General features: G+C 34.8%; 1 protein-coding gene across 6 annotated transcripts in view; it reads left to right on the top strand.

Annotated features, from left to right (window-relative positions):
* The first annotated feature begins 1,409 nt into the window (after window positions 1-1,409).
* LOC134544302 (D-aspartate oxidase) overlaps window positions 1,410-24,650 on the top strand; it is a 49,339-nt gene continuing 26,098 nt past the window's right edge. The window contains exons 1-6 of one of the 6 annotated variants that reach the window (XM_063388475.1): window positions 1,410-1,478; window positions 2,556-2,757; window positions 5,687-5,810; window positions 8,536-8,681; window positions 15,432-15,588; window positions 21,449-21,727. In XM_063388475.1, coding sequence (XP_063244545.1) covers window positions 2,561-2,757; window positions 5,687-5,810; window positions 8,536-8,681; window positions 15,432-15,588; window positions 21,449-21,727 — 903 coding nt within the window. In that variant the 5' untranslated portion in view covers window positions 1,410-1,478; window positions 2,556-2,560. Of the gene's footprint in view, window positions 2,758-5,686; window positions 5,811-8,535; window positions 8,682-15,431; window positions 15,589-21,448; window positions 21,728-24,650 lie in introns of all 6 variants that reach the window. The other 5 variants (XM_063388472.1, XM_063388474.1, XM_063388473.1 and 2 more) reach the window with 5 other exon arrangements.

Genomic DNA, 24,650 nt, shown 5'->3' with positions numbered 1-24,650 from the left:
AGCATACACATAAATTAATTGATGGAATTTAAGATGTTCATACTGTCACTGGAGTTAGTAAAGTGTGGTAATATTTGTAGCATTTACCAATTCAGTTTTACAATCTTTTAAATAATTAAACTGTCCCAAGTAACCCCGTTTGACGGTACTAATAGATTTTCTTTTAATTGAATTATGGGTTCGAGTCTCCGGGGTTCCGTACCTTTAACTTTCATTATGTCTATTGGGGTCACGCCCGAGGCGCTCGCCTGACTCAATCCGGCTGGGCAAGGGGCGCGCTCCGAAAACGGGATACGGTACTGGCGGTGCGGAGCACGGGCTTAAAGGCCATGGTCGGTACGACGTCAAGGTTAGTATAGCTACATTAAAAATACTGTCAAATCATTTTAATGGTTGTTTAGGAATTTCTAATATAATATGTAGCTATCGTGACCTAACAAACCATTCACACAAGTTCCTAATTTTTTAAAATGTAGCTATACTAACCTAATTAACCTCTTATCTCCACAGAATGTGTTAAATAAAGGAAATTTTGTAGCACGAAATATATATATATTTTTTTTTTTTTAAGGAAGAGGGACTAGTCGAGATAAATACCTACCCTTTCAACATCAATAATCAGTTCGTTTACGTATCCATAAACTCAAACTATGCCTTCAACCTTTAATCCTCCTCGTGTTAATATTTTGAGTCTACAGAAAAAAATTAACCCGACGTTGGCCGAAGGTAGATATTCGGGCTTGTTAAAGTCTGTGCAATACAGAATGTACATCGTAGGCTTCCCTCCGTCGGTCCGTCGGACAGCCGTCTTTTTTCCGTCATATTTTCTCTTATACATGCTGCCAACTGTTGAGAAAGTTTTGGAGATAATTATCTGTATAATTAGATTAGCTTGACTATCATGTAAGTCAGTGATGCCAACTTGTGGGTTTCCCCCCCAAATTTAGGGGAAATCAAGATGTACAGGTTTTTTTTTTTTTTTAGGGGGTACAATTATTTAGGGGGATTTTTTAGGGGGCATATTATTCAAGAATTTTTTTTGAGGGCGTGAAATCAAAGTGTAAATCTTGAAAAAAAAAGAAAAGAATGTAAAATGACACAAAACATAATAATTTGTAAACCGAGACAACGCTCAAGTGAACACAAAAACCCATGAACTCAATACAAACAAAAACGCACGACTCTATACAATTTATATTAAGCCTCGAACCCAACCAACAAACTAAACCAAATATAAACTCCAAGCGCGGCTATAACAAAAATATCAGAAATAATAGCTCAACGGTCAGCCTGCTTGTAAAATGCACCCACGTAAATACAACAGCTATTTTATACTACTTGAATGTATTTTATATTCATATTAGAAATAACCTCTCAAACAGTGTGTACGACAAAAACTTTAGGGGTTTTAATCGAAATCTAAGGGGATTTGAAGTTCTTCCTAGGGGGAACACTCTGTAGGAGTTGGCATCACTGATGTAAGTATGCAGTCATAAACAGTGTGCTTTTAAACGCAATAATTTCCAACATTTCAGAAATTACCATGCGTAATTAATTACACTTCTGTAAATTGAACCATGTGTTAAAAAAAAAAAAAAAAACTTTAAAAGTGTTCAAACAAAATTATATAATTAGACAAATTTGCAACCATTTGGAGGTTATATTTCATTCGTACATCAAAAATGTGAAATTATCAATCTTTTGACGGACAGACGGGATTATGCGGACCATATGATTGGCTGCAGGTCACGTGACAATTCATGCTTTTATTTGGATGTGACGGGTTACTGTGATTCCGATTCATTTGGCATGTTGTTTCTGACGCCACAGTAAATATAAACAGTTGGATTCTGGCCGTGTCCACAATTATTATTTTTTTGACGTGACAACGTCTTATAAATCGATGAACGCCGGCAGCACGCACGTAAAAGCATGACTAATTGGCACGTTCCGCCTGAGCCGAGCGTGCAAGAACCGGCCAACCACCGTGCGAGCAAATCTTTTATATCAAACAGGTTAAGGCGAGCTTTTTAACTAATTGTTCGTGATTATTTTTAAACAAATTATTTAAATTAAATTTGCAAAAAACTGTAAATAATATTTGAAAATTAAAAAGTATGCAATTTTTCATCAATGTTTTCTTATGGCGTTATCACGTAAAACTATCGTCCGTAAACCGACTTTACAGACAACCCCCTTTTTATAATTATCATTAAAAATGTTTTCAAACACATGCACGCCCCTTTGACTACATATTAAACCTGTTGCGTATAATGTTTACTTTAGATTATTGGTGTGAAAATGGCCTGGTAACATGAAGATGTACCTAAAAAAGAAAATTTTGCTAAAAATTCCTGAAGTTGGTTATTTTGTTCTCTGTGTATTTATAATCATCCTGTACATGTTGGTAGGTTAGTTGTGGGTTGTGGCATAGATCCAGTCTTTGGACCAAACCTGAACAGATTTAAGTCCACAGTAGGTGATTTCAGGATCACCTGAAACTAAGAGGCCCTAACTTTAGAAAATATAATTTCATGGTTGTCTCATGTGTGTAGCAAGGATGACAGCCGTGAGCATCTGTGTTTTGGGGGCGGGTGTGGTGGGCATGACTACGGCACTGGAACTCAGAGCCCAGATGCCCTCAGCCATGACTACCGTCATCGCTGACAAGTTCCGAGAGGCAACCACTAGCGACGGAGCGGCAGGCATCTTTCGTCCTGGCAGTAATTTCAGCGGGGAGACTCCAGAAATAACCAAGTAATCCCATTATTTTTACAACACATGATGAATATGTAACTCATAACCTTTTAAGGCCTTTTTACAACTATAGTGGTGTCCAAACTTTGTTTGAAGGATGGAGTATGCTGATTGGTCTATGTAGCCTTTCTGACATCATGGCAGCAGTAGCAGTGAATTGGTTCATGCATCCCACATCCACAAATTTTATAAAAAAAAATTTTCTTCAGCTGTTTCAAGACAGCAGTAGTTAGAAAGAATTGTAATCTGATCACATTTTCTTATGTAATTAATTAGACCAAAATTAGCTTAGGGTAGGTACATAGTAGCAAATTAATGGTAGAAAGTTTGTATAACCAACCAAGGAAATAAAGTTTATTGCTTATTTACTAATATAAAACACCATGGAATGACATATATATGCTGGTGATCTGTCCTTATTTTAAAAATACAAATATTAATTCCATGATGAAACCGAACACAAATAATCTCAAAAATTCTGGGTAGACTGTATTTTGGACTACAGTCGCCAGGGGTTTGTTTTATGAATTTCCATTGCACTGAACAGGAATGTTATGTATGAAATAAAATAATTTAACAAAATTGATGTTGCTTTATTTTTTATGTGAATTCGATGAACATCTTACTCTAGGGTCGGCCGACCACGCTAGAAAAATTATGACACCAAAAACATGTACTTTGCAGAGGCTTTAATTCAGAAACTATAAATGGCAGGCAATTAAATGTAAATCATTACGGCAGCTAACAATAAATATACGCCTTATATTATTGATATAAATAAATAAATAATATTTACGTTAGCCAGACTTTTGAAGCCTTCTTTGATGCCTTTTGAATGTTACTTTAGTTATCATAGACCTTATTCATAAGTTATCAATATGCAATAAATAAAATAAGATATAAGATAATAAATGTATGTATTTCATAAAAAGATAAAATTAACATCATTTTCTTACATCTATGCATTGGGGAACCTTTATGTAACATAGCATTGTCATAACATAAATCCGCATAATAGACGTGGCATATCAATAATGTGTGTAACATTTGTTTAACACAAAAACTTTTTTACTCTTTAGTAACGATTTAATTTTTAATTGGTCTACTAGATTTTTGAGTTGAGATCAATGTATCTGGGCAATCAAGATTTAATTTTCATTATTTGATAACTTTTCTATACTCTCAATGTCTATACTATTTAATCCTGCATATTCCACTTTGATTATTGAAATTTGTACGCTATTTGAGTGTGGTTCTTTGATTGTAGAATTGAAAGAATTATTTGACAGAAACATAATTCTTTCAATTGTTTTAGATCTTTCAATTGGATCCTACGTTCTACATATTGACTTGTTTAAATCCGCAAATTTCACAGTAGTTGAAATTATATGATACAATAAATAATGAATCACATCCAATACAGTGTGTTGATATTAGAGTTGCATCTTAACATTATTTTATTTTTACTTACTATTATTTTACTTTTCACAGAAAATTTGTGACACCAAACCGCAACAAACTTGGCCCATCATTCACAACCACTGGCTAACTCCATATCAACATCAGAATCATTAGAGAGCATATCCACGTCCATTACCAAACAATTTTCTGTTTCTGCCTTCTCCGTTGCTTATCGCGAGGTTGATGGCTAAGGCTCACTCGAGCACAAATTTTGCTCATTCAGGGGCTCGTTATTCCCCACCGGCTCATTTCTCTGTGCTACGTTTTGCCTCTTTCGATACGTACAACAGTTCTGTGCATTTTAAATTTTTTCTGCTAGGGTGATTTTGCTTGTTTTCTTTCTTTTCTCCAACATAACCTGTTTTCGCTTAGGCATTTTGTGATTAATGGCTCCTAAAACAAAGTAAGTAACATTTTAGTTATTCCACTAAACTAGCACCACTTACTTCACACTCTCGAGCAACTTTAAGTTTAACTCACACAAATTAGTCTATTGCTTTCGGAGTTACAGCTCTCACTGACTTCAATTCGACACTCCCCACCAACACTCATGTCGTCACTGCAATTGTTAACAGTGAGTTATATGTAATAACCACAAGTAAAGTCTACTCTACTAAGATATATTTACTTAAACTCTGCAGCTTTCATAGTTTATGAGTTTTAAGCTGTGTCGAATCCTCAGCTGAAGTGACACCCAACCAGAGATTAAAGACATTCATATTCCTGTTGGAAATTCATCTCAAAAATCATAAATAAGTCAAAAGGCAATAAAAAAAAACTTGGGTTTGAAGGGGTAATTTACAGCTCTCTGTCAAGTGAACGTGGAACTTGCTGTTTCGGATATAGCAACTGTGGACAAGGCTGCTTCGCATGTAACACTGTAACAGGATTCACTTATAGACAATGACACAGTCCATCCGTGAGCATAAGGCTACTGTGAAGACTGTGCTTTACAGACAGTTTTATACTTGCTTTATTCGCTGTTATCGTTGTGAGGTCAGTTGACGTGTTGACGTGACTTGATTCAGAATTATTCTGATAATTAGACTGCAAATTTATCAGCTTTTATTGATTTTGTTGGAGTTAGCAAACTATTCATGAATAAATAGTTAATTTTCATTTAAATAATATTATAAAGCTGCAGGTCCAACACTGCACTTAGATGTGGATTTTAAGTCAGGAATCATAAATTCATCTTATTAAGTGTAAGTCATTGTTCTAAAATCTTAAGATTTTTCAGAATATGACCTTGAACGTGTCACATAAGGCTTAAGTATACCACTGGCCAACTCATGATGTTTGTAATATGTCAATTAAATTAATACTAACCTATTCTATAGTGCTGGTAATTTATCTCATACATTCAAAATTTTTGTAAAAACTATGTACCAAGAAATTTTATCTGTAGTTTGATTTAAAATCCTCTTTAAAATATTATAAAATATTAATGTATGTTAAACTGTTTCAGGAAATGGATTCACGATTCTTACACCTACTACAATGACCTGTACTCGTCGGATCACGCAGAGCTGGCTGGTGTGGATCAAGTGTCAGGATTTATGTTCTCCAACATCAGTGAAGACATTGTTCGTGTAAGCACTTAATTGAAAACTTAAGAGTTCCTTAAATGTACAAATTATTTTGTCTGGTTAAAGTTTTATTTTAAATGGTTTGATTTTTTAAAAAGAACTATTTCACATACTTTTCAAAAATAAGAATAAAATCTATTATTTATGAAACTTGAACAAACTTTCATAATCATTTTTGATATTAGCTGTAATTCATTTATAGATCAGATTTGTTCGTTTGAATTAGAAATTAAAACTAAAGCAATGTTTCGTCCATATTACTCAATGATACAGATGTCTCAGAGATAGGTATGTTTATCTGTGGAAGGTAACATTTATTTGTGATATGCAGGTCATGTTCTTATTGGTTAGTTTGTAATTTTGTAATTTGTGATTTTATAGGTTTTCAATTCTTGTTTCCCGCTCACAGCAACAATCCAGTGTGGTTAATATGTACATATTAATCATTTTCACATGATATTTTATTAAATACATCTTTCAAATGTTAGTCCACCACTAATAATGGAAATATCATAGAAAATTATTCATTGTTATTTAACCCATTTATCATAGCTAACTGCAGTAGTTATTAATATGTATCGGGTTTCAGTGCCATACATCTTTTATAAGTTTAAAGTAATTCAATAACTGTCAGTGTTTTATCTTAAAAGTTTGAACCAACATGGGAAGTTATAATTTTGTCATTTTGTAAGCCTCATGGGATAAAAAAAATACAAAGAACAAATTTCCAAATATTTTATATTTTTGTAAATAAAATCGGGGCACATAATCATGTTGGCTATAAAATAGGATGCAACCTTATTTTCCGCAATGATTTAATGGCGGAGTGATTGCTTCACGCAGCACGACTGTGAAGGACAACACAGCAACCACGTCCTGAACCTTGGAACCTTTGGCTCATCAACCAGCCAACCCAAACAGTTGGATGGATTACACACAGTCCACGCCTTAAGGCTCAGTCTCACCCGCTGAGTTGATCATCATTTTCTTGTCATTGCTATCCCTGTGCTGCTCTTCCATATTATGGCTCTTATGAAAGCACCAAATATTTACTAAGTGTTATTTTTGAGGAGTGATAGGTCATACGAGTGAACATAACTATGAACACTTGCATGTCTTGTTACCACTATTAGATCATACTTGGTAAATATCTGTTGAGAAAATTCCAGGTGAAACTTAAAATACATAAAAGCTATCTGGATTAATTTACAGGGAAAAAAACTCATACAATAATAATAACAACAATAAACACAAAAAACAACATGGCATTCGAGCCCAAGCCTTAATCTTTTTTTTTAAATGTTTTTATCTGTCTTTCAATTTTCTTTAAATGTGTAATCTGAATTACAAGCATATTATGATTTTTAAATGCTATATAAATCAAAAAAATTTCTATTCCAACGAACAAAAGTATATAATTTGTAAGCAATCAGCTGTAAAAGAGGTTCTATCCCCTCAAAATAAAATTCTATGTATGCTCCTGATATAAAATCATATATTCTGCAGAAATAATAGTTTATTCTCAAAAGTAAACTGTGACAGCCAAAGCTCTGCTTGTGTATTTACACTCAACCAGGAGAATTGTGTTGAACTATCGTACTTTTCAGTTTAAATAAGTCTATAATGTGAGAAACTACATAGTTTATGTAATGGGTAAACAGTTTAACTGTATGTTAACTATAAAAGGCAGTGTCACTTAAATTATGATTAACAATCAGTTATTGTTATTAGGTAATTCATTTTCTTAAAATTAAAAAAAAAGTTCAATCAAAGGGCGTTTTACTGCAGAAAATATTTTAGAATATTGTTTAATGGCTAAACAAGTCAGCCAGTCTCACATGAATTTAAACAAAAAATAAAACCTTCATGGTATTTAACATTATGGTCTTTCTTGTTGTTCAGCTTTTCAATTGTGTGCACTGTAACTTATTCTTGTCAGTCAAGGCATATAACAAAATGTGTTATATATTTGCATTAGCTTTTTAAGATTCAACTGCAGTAACAGCTTGTACCAACATAAACTCAAGAGAATGTCTACAAAACTCAAATTAACAAGCGGTGCTAGTCTACGTGTAAACTAATAAAGGCACTTATCTTTCGTAGCAATTGTAATCCCATTGAACACTAAATGCCTCTTATTTGGAATCTTAAAAGATAGAGAGTATTAGTGTATGCAGTATATATAGTATGTATAGTTTATTAGTGTATTTAATATAAAATATTTATTCTCTTAAGGGGCCCACCTATACAGTAGTGTATTAGTGTTAGTGAGGTAGGATGATAAGTCCAATGCTCACTGGTGTTTCAAACACGGTATCAAATCTAAGCGTAAGGCTGTGAAATGGTGCACAGTCTTCTCGTCATGTGTAGGGCAACTTGCGGAGAAATGAAGATAAAGGTGTAATGCAAGTCCCTTGAGTTCTTTCAAGGATCTGTACGGAATGTTTCATGTTTTAAAAATTACCATTATCATTCTTATAAAGTTACAATTTTAAAACAAAGTACGGAAACTGCACCAGTCATCCGCCCTCGGTGTATTCTTAAATGCTTTTCGTAAACAGACACCACTCGGATATCTTGAGCAGTTTTCAAATCCTGTGGTATTTTCTGAAGCTCTGCATGTTGTAAGTGTGCCCAGGTAGGCAGCCCTTAAGGTTGGAGGTTGTTCTTTCCAAGTTAATATTTTCATTCGCGAATGTTTGCAGTGGTGTGTTATCCGTATTGTCAGAATCATCTGCTGGAAGGTTTGGTGCCGACGTACAGGGCTGCGAGTGAAGAAGAGCTTCACATCTACCCCGGCGGCTGGAAGCACGGCTCCTTCTTCACCACGCTGGTGACAGACTGCCGCAAGTTCCTGCCGTGGGCCATGTACAGGTGACGGTAACACGGACACATCGCAGCTAGTCTGAGTACTTGCTAGTATTTGTTATAGTAAAGAAAGCGTATAAATAATGAAACCACTTGCTCTTATATGTTCTCAGTTGGACCAGGATACACTTATGTTAAATTTTATGCAGTCAATTGGAATAACTTTTGGAAGCCAATTCCAAAATTTTCAATCTAGCTGTTATGCACTGCAGTTCTGATATGAGGACTGCTTTCTTGTAAGTCACAATTAACATTTCTTTTAATTTTACAACTATAAATAATAAATATTCTGTTGTGCAATGGATGAATTGTGCCAATTATGTATTTGTGGATTTTTTTTAACTTTTACTTTCATAGTTGCAGTATTTTAGAAATCAGTCTTTTATACATAGTATTAACTCCAGCTGTGATTGTGTTAATTTTAGAGAACTGGATAAGTGAGGTAAAGTCACTGGCATTGCATATTGCAGTGAATGAGAAGCGAATTATTATTGGTGCTATTAAATTCTTTAAAGTAGTAGTTAAAAAAAATGTAATTAATTTCATACCTAATACCACCTGCTTTTCAGCTACAGTTTCTCTTGTTCCTCTGTTACAACATGACAATGAATCTAAAACTTCTGCCTCCTTTGTTCTGCATCTCTACTAGCGTTCCCTGATCCCGCGAGGCAAGAGGGTTAGTGAAGCATTTCCTTGCACTCGGGTACGTAACAAGCATTTTACATCTCCTCTTGTAGCTGGCTGAGCAGGAGTGGGGTAAATCTGTTCTGCAAGTGACATGGCAAGAACTATGAGGAGACCCACTACAGCCAGGGGACTTACGGAGGGCTTTAGGCTGACACTATGTTTTCAGGACCTTTATTTTAACTTTCTTTGCAATTTTTTTATATTGTGATATGATTTTTTATAAAGTAAACTTGATTAAATGTAATATAAAATAAATATACTATTCGCAAAAAACATACTATTTTTAAGTTAGGAAACTAAAACCTTTTCAGAGATAATTTACAAATGATTTAAGTGAGCAGTCTCTAACTATATTTAATGTGTGACAGTAATCAAGTGAATCATCAAAAAACTAAATGGATGTTAGTGTTATGACTTCCAGGACCATTTCTGTTTATTTCAGGGCTTTTCATGACTGTCATGACCAGTTATTCAGTTTCCTTACTATTTTTTACTTTCGTACTTGTTAAAACCCTGCTAGCTAATGGGTGTGAACTTTATTGCAACTTTCGCTCTGTTAGGTCCCTCTAATTGCAGCAGTAAAAGGAACAGAAGCACGTACGTATTGAGGGAATGGTACAGACTGGAAGGCTAAGGCCATAAAGGAGCAGCTATTGAGCTAGGCTTCAGTTACTTTATATGGACTTTTTTTCCTGTGTACTGCCAAGTGGACATGCAAGCAGCCAGAATTTTACTTTGAATGTACCTACTTCAGTACTTTGTACCAGCTACAAACAGTCATAGAAAAAGACAGGAATGGCCCAACCAAGACAATGAGTGGCTACCAACAAATGGGGCTTTTTTAATGGATGCCGGATCCTCTAAAATAGTAAAAAAAAGTGACTTTGTAGTTTCCGAAAAGAACCAAACAGTGACTACCATTTACAAAAGTATCTTACAAAAACTTGACTGTGAACATAAATATAGGAAAACGGGATTCTCTGCTCTACTCTGAAACAAGATGGTAACAATAAATATATATATATATATATATATAATACCTTATTTTGTGTATGTAAGCGTATGATCTATTTTTCTTTGCTGTTAGTACAGTGCTGTTTTTGCATCAGAAAATCAAAGTTAGATTAAAGGAAACAAGTGAAAACTTTAGTCATAAATATACTAAAAAAATGAATCTCAGAAGTTTTATTAGAAGAACAAAATAAGAAAATATATGACTGAATAAAATGATCTATTTTATGCAGTCATAACAACTTTCTATTGTAACGACATTTCTAAGTATGTACTGTTTGATTAATTCCATAATTTCTTTAAAAAACACTTTGTTTCTCAAAATTACAGATGGATGAATGAAAATAATTCCAACACTACACAAGTAATTACCATACATTTGTCAATTTAATGTAATTGATCTTCAGCATGTTTCTTTCAGCTTATTCTTTTCTTACATTACGCACAGCCTCAAGCCTAGCTTGTGCTAGTCCTATTTCTTCTATGTTTTATGCAACAGCCTTTTATAATCTTACACTTGCCTCTTCAAACAACTTTTTTGCAGTGCTCTTTTCTCATACTTAAACACCGAGTGAATCGAGTGTCATGAAATCAAGCAACTATTAAAATGAAGCGTGTGTATAAAGTTTCTTCATGAATATTTTTACAATAATTATAATAAAACTCTCTTTAAATATAAACTCTGGTTTACAACTACGCAAGAGAACAAGTCCGTGTTTTTATAATAGCACAGCCATTACGAAAAATCACAGATAAGAAATGACGTCAGTTGTTTACTGTAGCTAGTAGACACGTGGTTATTGTTCTTCGCTTGCCATTTGTTGCCAAATAAATGATTTATTGAAGATAATAAATATAACAAATATAAAAAAAAATTATGTTTATGTGGTACGTACAGCCTTTCGTAACTGGCAAAAAATGAACAAAAGTGACTTCAATGGAAATTTAGTGACCAAAAGTGACTTTTTAAAAATTAAGTAACTTTTAGTGAAAAAAGTAACCTACTTTTAGGCCTGCAGGTGTACAGCTGATCACGTTTAAATGAACTTTTTGAATCCTTCTGTACATTGTAACAAACCAAACCTCCTGCTAGCTTAAATCGGTCCAGCTGTTACATGCACAAATTCTTGAAGAATGTTTCATCGTATGTTGAAAATTATTGAAATAAAGTCTCTCTGACAACCGTAAATGATATTTACTGCTTTTTATTATCTTTCACGAAAAATTCACAAGTCACAAATGGTAGCCATCTTCTGACCACAAAACAAGTACATAATCACAAAAAAAAACTTTGCAGAAAATTTACTCCACTTGCGTAAACAACTCGTTTCTTCACTTAGCCACCATATTAAAAAGTGTTAGTTAATGAAATCCTGCGTTTGCTTAAGATGCACGGTATCAATGGCCAAGAGACCATTACCTGCTCAGCTTGGCCACCAATTTTCTCAAAAGGCTCCACTTTGGTGTTTGCTGTCGCTGTGGTCAAAAACTTTTAATTTACAAAATGTCCAAAATGAGGTTAAAAATCTTGTGGTGCCATCAAAAACCAATCAAAGAGCAGCTTACAATCTTGATGGATGACAAAACACTTTAAGCCTGAAAAGGGACCATGATGCCTTGTGACATCACCCACAAGACTTATAACGTGATTGTTTTTCTCACACTGGAACAATACCGGTCTCTCTCTCACTCTTCTATAACTGATAAAACATTGCATCAGCCCAATAGTTCAAGAACCGTCTAGAACAATCCCTGTATCCATAAATTAACAAATGAAAGGAATATAATAATTCCAAAAAAATATGTGAAAGCACATAAAAATATCTTTAAGTGGCTTATTCATCACAAACCAATCAAATCATCAGAAATACGAAAGAAGCATGACTGTAAATTATGATCAAAAACACATTTTAAATGCACAAATAAGTAGGTACCTCTCAAAAAAATAAACAGCTGTTATTTACATTATACCAGAAAACCTAACCATATTTTATCTCTGATTGTAAAAACATAATAAATTGTTAATAAAACTGTATAACAAGTGGAGAGTGTAGTAGCCTAGGTTGCTACAACATGATACATATCACTGTCATGAGAATATCACATCCAGATCTCCGGCTAGCTTACAGGTGGTCTAAGAGTGCACATTCATGAACACTTGCATAAATGAGTTGGGCGCTGAAATAATATTTATGTTCCAAAAGAAAATGTTACTGTTGATGATTGATTGTTTAAATAAGATGTTTTAGACAAAGAATATCACTGTTTTTTATTTATCAATTACGAAAATCCACAGTAATCATGGCAACCATCTTCTGACCACAAAAACAAATGCAGGTTGTATCTACAAACAAATCGCACAAAACCTATTCACTGACTTCAAAAAACAAATTGAATATTAAATAAAAAATTGAATATTAAATAGAGTTGGTAAATAAATCCAGTGGTTGCTTGCAACACACAGTACAAAGCCGAAGGATTTATTTCTTGGAACAATGGTGAAGTTACACACTCATTGCTTTGGGCTAATACTGACGACTGTGGTCTACAAATTCTAGTCAAAAGTTCCAAAAGATGAAAAAAGGTTAATTATAAACGGTAGCGCCATAACTACAGGTGCGAAATTCTCTATTCACGCCACTAATATTTCATTTATAATCCACCACCCAATATTTGACCTACCGATACTCAAGCTGACTCTGCCTTGACGCCAGGGAGACCCTTTCCTTTTTGAAAGACAAAGGTGCTCATGTTATGTATTGACACCCAATCACAAAATGACAGAAAAATATCAGCCAATCGTGACACATGGCAACAGCACTTCAACTGCAATCCAGAGTCTTACTCACAGTTACAGAACTCTCTGTGTCTCTCTCTAATTCTTACAAAACTAGCAAACTATTACATCTGCTCATTCAAACAAAGAACACTTGCAAAAAAAAATACAAAATAATATTACATTAACACACATTTACGAATAAAAAAACAAGCAATACTTAAAAAGTATGTGAAAGCATATAAAAATGCAACTACATGAATATACAAACACGTAAAAATAACTTTACGTGGCTGATCACAAAAAGCAAGCAAATCATCAAAAACTTAAAAATCATAAACAATGTAAATAATGATCATAAAACATATGGCACACATGAATGTGTTTTAAATGGGAAACAAATTGGTGTTTAAATATTTTTAAAAAAATAACCACAGCACCGAATTTGATCAGACAACATAATAAATTGTTAATCGAGCAGTTTACCAAGTGAACCTGTGTTGCTACAAGCTTAGTGACTGTAAGAATACGCCGAGCAATTTTGTTTGATTACGTAAAATAAAAAAACATGTTGCTGTCACGCTAGAAATGTGCATATGTGAAGGGGGGAAAATACTAACTAATTTTCAGCAACTTCCAATTTGAAAAATTTGACTTTTTTATAACACATTTAGATGAGAAACAACCTATCTGGATGTACCCTCTTTTATCGCATAATCGTCGCTTATGCGTAATTGTCGCACCTATATTTTTGGCCGTCAAAATTGGGATAAAAAAAATTCTCACTTAAACGTTGAATGATGTTTTTGGTCCCACTATTAGATTCCGAGCGCTTTGTGTAGGTATCTTTTCCCTATAAAACAATGTATTTTAAAGTAGAAATCTAATATTCATTCGGAAATTACCACTTACTTATTTAATTAACAGAAATACAAAGTTGTCTGACGTGTAAATTTTCTTTTAAAGGTGTTTTTAAACGTTATTATCTTTATCTGATCTGCGTCGCCGCGGTGTACTGGTGTAGATATCTTTTCCGTATAAAACGATGTATTTTAAAGTAGAAATCTAATATTTATTCGGACATTACCACTTATTTAATTAACAGAAATACAAAGTATTCTGACGTGTAAATTTTCTTATAAAGACTTTTTAAACGTTATTTTCTTTATCTGATCGTCTGCATCGCCGCGGTGTACCGCTTATGAACATGTAGCCAGCGCGAGTTGGCATCATTCAATTCATGTTTGGTTATGTTGCTTCCCATATAGAGAGCGCGCACGTAGTCGAATATCGATATCTTGAAGATTGTATGCAGCGCGCGGTCTCTCTGTTGAGTGCCGAGTTAACTACATTTGATAGCCCGCATTCTTTTGTGGAAAATGTGTACTACGGCAATAGTTACGCGTTAGTTCACGTCGCAGGTTCAAGTGGCTTGCATTCGCGTTTACAGTTTGGGTTTTCTATTTAAAGTTGAAGAAAGGTGTTTGTTTAATGAATTATTAATATAAATTGTTTGGCGTGCTCTTGTATACTCCACCTTTTTTTTTTAAATTAACCTACTCTCCATGAACTGGGTTTTTTTATGAATAATTTTACCTAACAAAAAAAAAATTTTTCCGCATAATCGTTGCACCCCTACTTTTCAAACTTGATTTTAGAATAAAATGTGCAACGATTATGCGAGAAAACATGGTATTCCCAGTTTACAGACTGATATTTTCTTGACAGTTAATTGATTTCGAAAATATTCAAATAAACCTGAATGGACTAAATGTGATTGAGGAAGGCAGGAAGACAAGGCTGTCTCTAACTTGCAAGCATTGTGGAATAAAGGCATGTATGGACTGTGTTTGTATTATTACTGGATGTTAATCTTAACTTAAAAAGATGTTCATAAAACTGCTTTGTGTAAAAATGTTTTCCAACAGCAACAGTTACATTTAAACAGCCTCCTGAGTTCAAAAATTGTTCAAAATATCAAAATGCTGAAGATACTTGTCTAATAATAGGTATAAAAGTAATTTTATAACAAGACTAAGTCATTGTGATTCAATACAGGCAAAACAAGCCCAGTATCAAAAAAAAAAAACTTTACATTTTATTATTGTGTTGTTTACATGGAGAATTGGACAATGGTATAAAATCAGCATTAAGAGAAAGAAATTTTGTAAATCTGCAGTAACTGTGTCCCCTTTGATCAACCAAAATGACAAATAAATTCTAACATAATTACAAGATGTTTTTGTGGAGTAAATAACATCATCCATAACATTTTGTTGCAGGTTTCAGGAGAGTGGTGGGACCATCCAGAATAAAACTGTGAAGAACCTCATGGAACTTACAAAAGAATTTGATTTTGTCGTGAACTGTTCTGGACTCGGTGCGAGACAGTTGTGTTCCGACAAGAAAATGGTGCCTATCCGTGGTCAGGTCCTGAAAGTGAGTCGTAAAATATCTTGCAGCTTGTGCGAACTACTAAGAAATGTGTTTTAAATGATCAGTCCTTGTATAGTCACAAAATTTGCCGCTTTGTAATTTCAGCTATAAAAACTACCAAGAAACAAAATTTTATCGGTTGTTTTTAGGGTTGTGCGAGAATGAGATTTAGGCCTCGAGAAATTTTCGAGAAAGAAAAATATTTTTCTCGCGAGAAACGAGACGAGAATGAGAAATTTTTAAATAATCAAGATTTACTGTAGATATCACTTTCAAAATATATTGTTCTGTAGATAAAACTGTTATTTATCATATAGAATGTCAATTTAGTTGCCTGTGCACAACTGACATATACCACACGTTATGTAAGCCTTCACTAAATTATAAATAAACATTCACTTAGGTAAAAGTCTAGTAGCTAACATGTTAATTGTGGTTCCGTTGACTTATCGCCACTTTTTGTGTAATACTGCCACACTGATATGTCCACATCTTCCATTTTACCGTAAAATCAAAGTTTATTTTGACAACAAAGTTTACTTCTGTTAAACTGTTATATTCCCGCAACACTTTTTTTTTTCCACTTGGTTACGCCGCAGTTAAGAAAGAGATAAAGCAGTATTAGGAAATTATTCTCATATTCCTAATAACATTTTACAAGCGTCACATTATTTATCATACCCGCAGAGTAGCTCGCGTAAACGGGAAACATTGGTACTGTAATGAAAACAAAGAATTTTATACTAAGGAGGCTTTGGCAGGATTCATTACTCGTGACGTCTTACGACTGAGTGAAACAAAGGTAGAAAAGGAAATGGGATAAACATACTATTTATTCTGCCTTTTCAACGGGTTTGAACACACACATTCACGTAATTTTACGTAATACAAGGGCATGAATTGTTCTGCGTTTTCAATCCATTCCTTTACATTCCAGTCCATTAATAATCACATGACTTGCGCAGTCTTTTAATGGAATTGAAATAAGAAACGGAACAGCGGAGCAGACTCGGTCTGTCAGCATGACCACCATTCCCTTTTGTTCGTTAAAAAGTAAATTTCGTATTTTGCCGTAATATTCAACATTTCAGTATGCTATTAAACATTACCGAATAAAATATTATGACTAAATTAAAGGTAATGCTTTTAATAACTTTACCGTAATAATGTGTATGTAAACAAAACCAATTTTGTAGGTTAGGTTCGAACGTATTTTATTATGTATTAGGTACGCTTACGTAATTTAAAAATTAAATACGGCAGTTTTTCTTTCAGGATAAATTGGAATTTCATAAGACAGTGTTTATTCACAGTTTCGGTTATTGATAAAGGTTTTGGATTGTTGACTATCGGCTAGTCTAATATCTCTTAATGATTGCATCATGTTTGCTTTGTGTTCCGCTAAATCATTTTTCGTCCAAACAGGCAGACGCGTTTGGTATTTTTAAAACATTTAAACTAAAATAATGGCAGTGTGTGTGTAATGTTCAACATATAAAAATACTACTATCAATATCAAATTTAGTTTCCATACCAAATTGAGTTGTTACCGGTACCAAAAAAAAAATTCTCCTTTTTTTTTGAGAAATTATTTTTCTCGCTCGCTGTTCGAGAATGCAATATTTCTCGAAATTTTTCTCGAGGTTCGAGATCTCGCACAACACTAGTTGTTTTGCATTTCATGGCTGTGCAGAGAGGCTAAGGCAACAGGCATTTAAGATTATAGTGGGCTGTGGAATACTTGGCACTAAAGCAATGCTTATAAATTGAGTCTTGCCAGGGGTGAACCAGAGACCATTACTACATGAGCATTTGACTATTTTTTATTGTGTTATGTGCTGCTATTGGTTTTTCGAATCTGTGTGCATTAAGTTGACTGTATACAAAGTGAAGTAAAGGTATGTAGTAGTTTGTTGCACTGCACAGTTGAGCACAGTACTAAGTCTTTTGGTGACTGGACTACCAAGAGCTATAAGTGCTGTGGTTCCTTATTTGAGGGGGTAGGGTGATGTCGAATATTTTTGTACAAATCATAATATTACTGAACTCTATGTTCCTTTGTGACGGATCTTAACATATAATTGTAGCACTGTGTAATTCAAAATTTAAAGAGGTGAAATTTAGTGGCTTTATCTATATTACTATTACTATTAATAGCAGTTGATTATATTTTCTCATTTTTGTCAATATTGTTTTGGAAAATACTTAAAGGATATGCTGCAAGTCATTTAATTGAACTAGTATTTTGCTGTTTTCTGCTCAAAACAAATGTTTTCTGTTTTAAATAATAAAAGGTTTAAATTAGTATAGTGCAAACTGTTCAAAAAAATCGAGTTTTTAGGTTAGGCCTAACACAGGAATTGTTTTAATTCCATTTGAAATTACAAAAGTATTTTTAAGGTCAGAAGCATACCGTAATTGAAAAAGTTTTAGGCTATTTTAAAACACGCAAATTAAAAGAACCACAGTCATTTTTGTTTACCAACATGATCTTATCACTTGTAATTTGAAAACACGCACCTGTACAGCAGTCGCGTTTCTCATCCAGAACGGCCTGTTTATAAACGTAAGACGGATGTTAATGAACAGTGTTGATTAAAATCAGATTTATTTTTCGTGTGTACATTATCCCGTGACACGTTTCATAGTAATTAATAATATACCAGGACAAGCATTCGCGCTAACAGCTGCATGCCGCCATGTTGTCTACTGTTCAACGAACGAGCATTTAGACTTTTGTTGCAGTCATTTGATATGAGAATCGATACTACAAGTATGAAAATAGGTTGATTTATTGCGATTTTGCTCAATTTGTCATGCCGGTGCCACGGATCACATAGTAACGCGATCTTTGTTGAGGTTAATTTAGAAAGTTATTATTTTCGTTTTGTTTACACCGTGAACGGCGTGTATCAGTAATGAAAAATGAATTCCAGTTCATCAAAACGTGGTGAAGTACAGCATAAAGGTGCATTAATTTGGAAGTTTTTTTCCAAAACCCGAACAGATGAGGCAGAATGTAACACTTGCAAAATTACTCTGAAGGTCCCATCGGGAAGTACAACTACGTTGATTCGGCATCTCAACAAACACCGACGACAGAAAAATCAGTATTCGGAAGAAAAACAAACAAATGAACAAGCATCTGTAACGCCACCAAAAACACCCAGACAACAATCTTTAGATGGTGCATTTACCCATGTGAAAATGGATAAAACTCATCATAGATCTAAGGCAATAACATCGGCAATTGGGAGAATGATGGATGGTTCTAGATTATCAGCCCTATTCCCTTGGGGAGGATAGGGGATTTCAGGAACTTGTTAATACCTTAGATCTTAGAACCAAGATACGAGATACCTTCGAGAACAATTTTTTGAGGCGTATTATTCCTGAGATGTACGAGAACTACAAGTTACAAATAAAAACAGAAATGGAACGGGAACTATGTTCAGCACAGTCGCTGTCAGTTACTACCGACATGTGGACTTCTCGAGCGAACGAGAGCTACATTTCTGTGACATGTCATTATATGACAGCAGATTTTATGATGAAACGTTATGCTCTTGCTAATTCGTACTGTCCTGGCCAACATAAAGGATCTGCAGTGCACCAGAAATTGAATTCCATTTTAGAAGAATGGGATTTGGGGCAGTGCACACACAGTACCCATTTATATAGTTACAGACAATGCACGAAACCTAACTGCAGCATTATCTAAAACAAATTGGATTTCAATACCTTGCCTTGCACATACAATGCAATTAGCAATAAGTGATGCAAAGAAAACCACTCCAGGTTTTAGTGAATTGTGCCAAAAAGGTCGAGCCATTGTTGGGCATTATCGTCACAGTGTTCAAGCACGAGAGAAACTAGGCTATCTACAGAAAACAATGGATAAACCTATGCCCAACTTAATACAAGATGTCGAAACTCGCTGGAATAGTGAGTACCAGATGTTTGCTAGGCTACTTGGACAGAGGGGCCCAATTTCAGCTGAATTAGCAGAGATTGGGAAAAAAAATTGAGTGTTTCAACCAAGCTGAGTGGCATAGGGTTTGTGATATGGTTGATGTTTTGCAGCTAATTGACCAAGCAACCACTGAACTGTGTGCTGAATCTTACCCAACCCTTTTCATGGTGATTTCTGTTGTAAGCAGCATACAATCATTGCTGGAAAATAACATAAAAACTAAAAGCAAAACAGGATGTGATTTGACTTTCACTAGAAACTTGCTGAAAGCTTTTCGAGCTCGTTTCCCAGATTATAGAATGTTGAAACCAAATATGGTGGCCATGGTATTGGATCCACGTTTCAAAGGTGTTCTACTCAGAGAAGATGAAATGAAACTTGCTATTAAATTCTTGGAGGAAGAAATCTGCAGGCAACAGGAATGTGATGCTGAATTATGCCTACCTGCAGTTGACACTTTAGAACAGAGTGATGTAACAGTCACATTGTGGGGGGCTTTTGATCAGTTAGCAAAAGAAAAAAATAAGCTTGCAAGCAAGGAACAATCAATGAAAGATCAGGTTACAACATATTTAAGTGAATCTGTCATAGCTAGGCATGAAGACCCTTGTGCATGGTGGAAAAACCACAGAAAGCAGTTCTATTGTCTTAAAAATTTGGCTCAACATTATCTTTCTGTACCTGCAATACAAGTAGCGAGTGAACGTTTGTTTTCCTGTGCAGGGAACACTGTCACTGTAAGAAGGAGTAATCTGAGCCCAGAGCATGTGGAGCAACTAGTATTTCTCTATCATAATATGAAGCAATAGTAACTCCTATTTCTGTGTAATGTTAGAGGCCTATGTGTAATTAAATTGACAAATTGTGTTTGTGTAACCTGTTATCTAGTGTAAAAATAGTGTGCTTCAGAGAAACTTGATTATAAAAAAACTTTAAACATGACTGAAAAATGATAAATAGGTTAGTAGGTTCTTACATGGATATTTATTTAGCCTATGTATGTTGACAATAAGAATTTATAAACCAGTTTTTTAGCAGAAATTTTTTACTGGTAGATTACCTCTAAACTTGAACTCGACTCGAAACTCGATTTTTTTAAAAGTGTTTGACTCAAACTCGACTCGAATTCAAAAAGTGGTATTCGCACATGCCTAGTTTAAATTCTTCTCTGTCAGTGTATTCAAAAAAGTGATAGGGATCATGGTGACCTACCACATCTCAAAGAGGGGTATCAGATATAAAAGTTTGAGAAACTGATGTAGTGGGATCTCAACTATTTGCACTTGCCTACCAACAATGCCGGAAGTTAGATGTGAACCATCATGCCTGCTCGTATTCATTTCTTCCAAGGACATATTTCATGCAATCAAGAATCTCCTCTCTCAAATATTTATTCAAGGTTCAATGCTATCACTAGGTGTAAATTTTGCACTTTAATGACTTTATCTAAAGAAGCAATGAAATTTAAAAATTAGTGCTGCTAGGCATATAGATTTCACATGATTTTGGGTTGACAAACCTTGCGTTAGTTTTTTAATGTGTTTTTGGGCAATACTTCATTCAAAGCATGTTATGAATAAGATATAATTTTTTTTATAAATAAATACAAGCCACCAGGGTTGTCTGGAGAAACCAGGGGCCTGAGGGCAAATAATTTTGTCAGGCCCCTGCCTTATTATTTAATGGACAACTTTTCAAACTCCCCATTAAAACAAATCTAATTCATAAATGTCACCGTGGTCATTACTGTAACTTGTATTAACAATCTCAAACTAAACTAGGCTCTCCTGGTGCACCCCCCCCCCCCCCTTCCTCTTCCTCCTGACAGCCACGTAAGCAGTGATTCCTATACGAGAAACTTATGTTTTTTTTGTTTTTTTTTTCAAACAGGTGCAAGCGCCATGGATGAAAATGGCTCTGTATGCAGAAAACGACACGTACATCATACCCAGCTCGTCATCGGTGACCGTGGGAGGCTGCCGGCAGTACGACTCGTACGACCTGAGCGTCAGCCCTCACGACAGCGCTGCGATCAAGGAGAGGGCGTACCGGCTGCTGCCGGCTCTGCGCTCGGCCCCGGTGGACAGGGAGTGGGTCGGTCTGCGCCCGCACCGCAGCGTCGTGAGGGTCGAGCCAGAGGTCTGCCGCTCGCCTGCCGGCACGCTCAAGGTCAGTCATCAGGCCGCCTGCGGGTCACAAAAGCCACTAATTAAACAGCAACATAGAATTCCAGCAGATCTTTTCTAGCTGGCATTTTATTTTCAGATACCTTACTTAACTTCATAGTCGCACATTAATTATAAACAGTTGGCGACTTCATTTAAATCATGCAAAGATCATCTCAGAAACATCTAACAATAAAATCAGCACGCTCTTGCAAATAGTATATACAGTATTGCCTGCGTAGGGGTGTTTAAAAATTGTAGTGAGTTTTACACTTTGTGTTAAAAAAATAATAATATTGCACAGTGTTGTTAAATATGTGCGTACATAACTAACCGCTGTTGCATTTTAATAAATATAACTCCATGATTAAGTATAATTTGTTTAATCAAAATATCTCAACGCAGTTATTGTATGTCTGTCATGTCTGCCTCTGTCAGTTGGTGCCGGCAGGTGACATATCTACTGCACTGCGAAGGAAAGGCGAGGAGGGGAAAATCTAAAAATAAACCAGCCGGAGAAAGAGAAAGAGAGAGCAAGAGTGTATACGCATATATAGTACTTGAGTGAGTGCGTGAGGCCATGTGGCAGTGTTGGCGGTTCTCCCTCCCTCTCATCGTTGTAAATGTCCCGTGAACTGGCACCACACAATTAACATGTCCAACATGACAGGTGTTTATGATGCAACTGTGCCTAATCATCATTTGTTTTTACATGAAATTTTCCAAATTTTCAACTGAACATTCCGTGACAAAACTACAGCTAGCCATACACAAGTTTGCCAGTAACGTGAATTTTTTTTTTTTTTTTCAAGAAGGAACTGGCGAATTGTAGCTTGCTGCCTCTTCTCTCTCCGCTGCAAAGGGATGGGTAAAAAAAATAAATATAATAGATGAAAGGGAAACAAGGGTATAAAAAATAGCTCTCCTAGGTAGTGCGGGAATTGGAGGGGTGTAAACAGACAATGAAGAACTGAGGGTTAACTTTAGCGCTGTATTTCTTACGCACCAATAAGCTGAGACACAGAACACAAAGACATTAGTACTTGTATCCATGGAACTCATGGGTCTTACTCTTTATTCGAGGGTGACCCATATGGTAAAAATGTTAACATGTTTTATGCCCAAAATTAAAGGTGCACCCATATGCAGAGTCGACTACTTCTGCTGTTAAATACGGTATACATTCAAGTTCTGTTTGATTTTGCTGAATATGTATAAAAATTATCTTTTCTAATAAAATTAATTAGTGTAAGAAATTTACAAAAAAATCCTTAATTAGTTTTAAGAGATTTTATGCCCATTTTTTTTTCTTCAAACCAACCTACTTTCAATGCTTTTCAAACAAACTGACTCCTTCATATGTACATTACCATTTTAAGTTATTATTTTTCTATCCTGAAGTTGCATGCTAATAATAGTTCATTAGACCAATTTAATGTGATCTACCATCAGTTCTTTTTATAGGGACTTTTAACTAACTGAAAACTTTTTTGCTCAGACAATTAACTTAAATTTTTAAAACTAAATTACCCCATGTCTGGTTGTACTAATATCAAATTAATACCATGACTAACTGTTTGGTTTCATTTGAGAACTTATAATTTATACTGATTATCAAAAAGCAAGGAAAGAAGGAATTTGATGTAGAACCTGAAAACATTTTTTCATTAAACCAAAGTACCAAATATTTAAAATTACTGTTTCAGTACTTAATATCTGACCTACCAATATTTGCAATGAATGAATTGTATCAGGTTTTTACATCATTGAAAATTGTACTGCACAATGAACATACATTTGAGTTCTCATTGGTAGAGACATGCAGTTTTGGGGTTTATTTTATAGCAAAATTCGTTGTTATTTACCCTTAAAAGTGGTGTTATCATACATCAAAAGCGGTGTTATTTTTTAAATAGTTTTAGCACTATAAATTTAAAAAATTAAGCTAAGCATACCTTGAAATTTTGTACACATTCTTGCATTGTACAGTTGCACTAGCAGCAGTAATTTACAGTCGAATTTACACATCACTTTTTACATACAGTAATTGAAAATATTTTAGTACCTAAACCAGCAAGAATAAATATGAAGTCTCTAAAATAGTGACATAAACACATGGAACAAAATCCTCAAACTTTAGCTCTCGAAAGCAAAAGTAGCCATGATACACAAATTAGCCTCACTTAAATTTGTCCTGCGGTCTGTTAAGACTGTGTTATATGAGGACAAAAATCGTTCACAGTCAACGTTTGCAGAAGGCATCCAGATGGCTTCAAGGCAGCTGGAAGCAAACAATGGCTGTGACAGCTTTACTACATTCAATGACTTCACTACGTCCACTGAATTGTCTGTTTCCATTTGTTTTGTAACAATGTCCTGAAGCTGACCAAAACCAGCTGTTAATTCTTCAGTGCTTATGGAGTAGAGACTATGGACAGTTTTCAGTTTCTGCACCATTTCTGGGTTTAATTTAGCAAGCAACAAACTTTCCTGACTAAAAATTTGAATTGCTTCAAATCTCTTTCTACTTGGGTCAGTTGTCATGAGAGAGTTCAGTTTGGAAAGGGCTTGTGTTGCTGTTCTTGTGATGGACACTTTAGCTTCAGCAGCTTTAGCGGGGGGCATGTTAGACAAAGCTCTACTGGTTGCCTCAAAATAAATGCCACGAGTGATGTTTTCAAATTTTTTTTTTATACCTTGCAAGTCCCCATATAGTGAATGGGCAGTTGGATACAAAGAACCTTCAAGTTTCTGTATTAGCTCTACAAGGCTCTTGGCATGCTCTTTCACAAAGACAGCTTGACAAAGAATGAGAGAAATGTCATTTTCTGTGAGTGAACACAGAAACTCAACCCCTGAATTTTGTGTTGCCTTTAGTTCATCTGTTTTGCAGAAATCAACAATGTCATGTATGTAGTCTGCTACAT

The sequence above is a fragment of the Bacillus rossius genome, chromosome 1, assembly GCF_032445375.1.
Source record: "Bacillus rossius redtenbacheri isolate Brsri chromosome 1, Brsri_v3, whole genome shotgun sequence".
In the NCBI taxonomy this organism is placed as follows: Eukaryota; Metazoa; Arthropoda; class Insecta; order Phasmatodea; family Bacillidae; genus Bacillus; species Bacillus rossius.
The sequence above is the reverse complement of the archived record's forward strand: the minus strand, read 5'-3'. Positions and strand labels throughout refer to the sequence as shown.